At 35.2% G+C, this 4,316-nt stretch overlaps 1 protein-coding gene across 1 annotated transcript; it reads left to right on the plus strand.

Annotated features, from left to right (window-relative positions):
• The first annotated feature begins 332 nt into the window (after positions 1 to 332).
• Positions 333 to 3,101, plus strand: LOC102585628 (serine/threonine-protein phosphatase 7 long form homolog). Its single transcript, XM_015311790.1, has 3 exons — positions 333 to 498; positions 579 to 951; positions 2,898 to 3,101. The coding sequence occupies exons 1-3, from the start codon at positions 484 to 486 to the stop codon at positions 3,014 to 3,016; spliced, it is 507 nt and encodes a 168-aa protein (XP_015167276.1). The 5' UTR covers positions 333 to 483; the 3' UTR covers positions 3,017 to 3,101.
• The last annotated feature ends 1,215 nt before the right edge of the window (positions 3,102 to 4,316 follow it).

Genomic DNA, 4,316 nt, shown 5'->3' on the forward strand with positions numbered 1-4,316 from the left:
TTAATCAAAAGGCTAGGTGTTACATGTTTTGGATGATTGCTGGTATGATGATGGCAGATACATCTGGTAGTTTTTTAAAGCTTATGTATCTTCCCATGCTCGAGGACGTCAATGCAATTGGGTCTTATAGTTGTGGTAGTGCGACCTTAGTGTGCTTGTATCGTTTTCTCTGTTAGTCCTCACAAAGTAACAAAAACGAGATAGCTGGATTTCTACCACTACTTTAGGTATACTCAATAACTAAATAAATTATTTATTAATATTTCTTGTACTTTAATTACCTAAATTATATATTATGTTTAGATTTGGGCATGTGAGAGAGTTATTGTCTTTAGACCACAGGTAATAGCACAAAGAGACATCAGAAATATTTTTCCAGCTGGTTTACCTAAGGGTCCACATGCTACTAGATGGTTTGCACGTTTTAGTTGGACCGACACTACTAAACATGTGTTGAAAGTGTTTAGGGATGCACTTGATTCCATGACGGAGGATCAGGTACAATATAATATCAATTTTGTTTTAATTTTCATGTATATTGTGGTTTAAACTCATTTATATTTTTTCTTTTCATGTAGTTTATTTGGGAACCATATTCTGATGAGTTAATTGAGAGTCTTCCTGACTATTGTCGCATTGGACGAGATATATGGCGTGTTAGAGCTCCAATTTTTTGTTGGGATGTCGTCGAGGTTCACTTGCCTGACCGAGTTATGAGGCAATTTGGGTTGAAACAGATGATACCAACTCCATTTTTATTTGATTCGACACATTTTCACCATGATCGTCGGGGAAGACCAAATACAAATTGGGAGTTGGAGCATGCACAATGGTTGCCTTTTTGGAACCAACGACTTCAATATATTTGTGAAGCACCAATCAATCGTGAACCACTTCGATATGACGACCCCTACCTTATTTGGTTTAGACGCATTACTCGTCTTGTTATTGATAATCCTACTATGCGTCCTCAACAACAACAAGGTTATGTGCCAAATTAAACGGCATACGAAACAATGGTAAGTATTAGCTTCTGTTCTTTTACTTGTTTGAACTGATTATAAGTTGTTTATTTGTGTACTAAGAAACTTATTATGATCCAACGATAGCCTATTAAGCTTTATATGTCATTAGCATTTGTCTGCCAACTCCCAGAATAAGCATTTTCGTGCAACAGAAAGACTTAGAATCTAAGTAAATATGTGTGAGTAGTTTGACAATTAATATTTTAAGTCTTTGTCCAGAATTAAATGTAATGCACCAACCCATTGTAATGTTACTGATATGCTGAAAATAATTATCATATATATCCTGCTACTTAGGTTAGATATACATTACAATAGCTACATTATAGTGCACTATACAATAGCTAATTAAAAGGAAACAATTCTTAACAGAGAGACTAGTTGTGTGCAGTAGTTTAGCTACATTATATTTAATGAATTATGTATAATATGCAGGTGCGTTATATTCATTCAATGGTTGATAAAGCAAAATCACTCGGTGATCAACCATCAATGGATGATTTTTACATGTTTCGTGCAATGGTGCGGAATGAAGGAGAAAGATGTTTGACATATGTGCACGAGGCTGATAGGATTAATGTACAAGTCGATTATAGAAGAGATGACGTACAAGTTGACCATTTACATCACCCTATTCGTAGGCGAGGAAAAGGTGGTGTTGCTGGTAGGACGACACGTGCTGCTGAGAGAGGACGCGTTCCTGTTAAAATGGACGAAGCAACCTTAGAAGATTATCAAGCAACTAGTGATATTGGCTCCACTTCAAGGAGTCACACTCAGGAATTCACTCCTGTGGCATCAGGTATGACATATCAACCAACAAATTCTGAGATTGTCCCATACATGATGCCACAAATTTCAAGGGATCCAAGTCTTTCGTCACTTGAGAATGTCTTTGGTAATTATCGGCCTCAACATTTTGAGAGTGCCCCAAATTTTACCTCATCGCCTGTGCCAATGTCCATGGAGATCCTTGATGCCATGACTAATTTAGAGGACTACAACATCGAGATAGAATGTAATGAGTTGGATGATTCCAACAATGAAGTGGATGGTAATGATCCTGAGAATGCAAGTAGAGGTGGTGAACCATTAGCGAAGAAGAAACGTACAATTTTTCTTAAGTTTTGTGGCATTGGTACAATTTTTTTTAAGCTTTGGTGAACCATTATTTCTTAACATTACTGCTTCTTTTTTGGTTGAATAATTAAAAATTATTTTTACTTGCCAGGGAGTCATCAACTTAACCAACACGGCATAAAGAAAACAACAAAAGGTAACAAAGACATTGTAGCAACAAAAAGAAGAAGCAAAGAATAAATCACAAGGAAAAAACTTCCAAGTAAGCTTACTATTCTGTGAGACTGCAAAAACAACCTATATTTTTAGTTGATTTTTCTTCTTAAAGCTAGGTTTTCCAGGTAGTCTTTTAGCTTTTAACTAGTATCTTTTATTTTTCATTTACTTTATATGGTGGCATGAGATAAATTTAAATGGAGAAACATGGTCAGTGATGATTCATATACCCACACGTAATTGGTATTGTTGATTGGAGCTGCTGTCTGCATTTGGTTGTGTCCTGCATCTGGTATGACTTATTATTTGGTTGCTAGTCCTTTTCTAAATCTCTGTTTTATTTGGTTTTAGAGTCTCATGCAAGTGATTGGTAGAACCGGTGGATGTTGAAAGGGTCTTTTTAGTCATTTGGTGATTTTCTTTTTGTTGGTCAGATCCACTGTTTCTCATTGATTTTTTGATATTGGGAAACAAAATAAAATTGTGTATGAAATGAGTTTTATGTTGATTCTTCTTCATGTGACATAGTAAGCAATTAAAGATTGTTGCTTTCTTTTGTTTTGTATTGCCTTATAGGGATTATGCTTTCAAAACCAGGAGAAATGACCTCAAGACCAATTGGCCATCAAAATCAGGAGAAAAAAATTGCAGCTTTGTTTGAGAGCTACAAAGTGGTCGTTGGACGTATATTGTAATTACGTTGTGATTCCTTCAAATTGTAGTTCTTTTGCATTTTGTGTCAATATCTCGGTTATAATAAAGGAATTCACTGTGATTATTGATTCTTATGTCTTGAAAAGTAACATGTTTTATTACTCACTGGAGACTTTTGTAATTTTGTAATTTTCTATTTTGTCACCAGGAGTATGAATACATGGATGTTTCCAATTATTTAAGTTAAGTTTACCTCCATGTCACTAAATTTTATTGTATAGTAACCATTGGGAGGTCTCATTATTTATCAATTCATTACATAGATAGATTGTTGTGTACACCAATCTTGTATTAGCTGTGTAATTGACAAAAAAAAAAGAGCATAAGGCTTTATTATTAACACCAGAAAGTTCACAAGAGGAGAAAAATTTATGACATTTAAAGTTATTGCTAATTAGACATCCTTGAGTTACATTACAGTAGATAATTTATGACATCTGGAAATTTGGAAATCTGGAAATCTGAAAATCTGGAAAATCTGGAAATTAACACTAATAATTTTTCCTCTATTAGCAATCTGGAAATTTGGAAATTAACCCTAGTTACACTACAGTAGATAACTAAAAGGAAATTAACACAATTAGACATCGACCTACAACTATTTACTTAAATTTAATTACGATTGGGACATCGACGCCTATCATGTCCAGTCTGCCTACATAATCCACAAGCTCGCCCATACACTGTAGAACCATGATCCATTTCATTAGGTATTCTAGTTGTCCTTGGCCGATTAGGACGACGATAGAATTCATTACTTCTCATTGTAAAAACTTGGAGATGGCCAATATGCCTCATGACCAATTGGTGAGAATAGACCAGAATATGTTGCAACATAATTCTCTATTGTGAAATGCTCGCTACAAAATTCTAGCTAGCCCCCCCATTCTATCAGTACCTTCATGACATGTGAACATGGGAAATGCAAATTAACCCATTTTTCACAATCACATTTTCCTTCATTCAGTGTAACACAATGAGGATTACCACCAGTACCATCAACCTGTATAGATCTAACCTCGTATACCCCTGTGGGTATATTCCAATAAAAAACAAAGTGCCTTTTTGAACTTTCATAATTTTTCTCCCACTTTATTTTGAACCTTCCAGTCCATAATTCATTTTGTTCTGCAAGTTGGTGCGCTATTTGAGACCTACGGGTATACCGTTCAATAGTTTGCTCCAATGAAAGTATAACCATAGCAGTGACAGGCAAACCTCGTGCTTTTTCAACACTCCATTGAACGACTCTGAAAGATTTGTTGTCAACACTCCCCATCT

Source organism: Solanum tuberosum, unplaced genomic scaffold (genome assembly GCF_000226075.1).
Source record: "Solanum tuberosum cultivar DM 1-3 516 R44 unplaced genomic scaffold, SolTub_3.0 scf00169, whole genome shotgun sequence".
Lineage (NCBI taxonomy): Eukaryota > Viridiplantae > Streptophyta > Magnoliopsida > Solanales > Solanaceae > Solanum > Solanum tuberosum.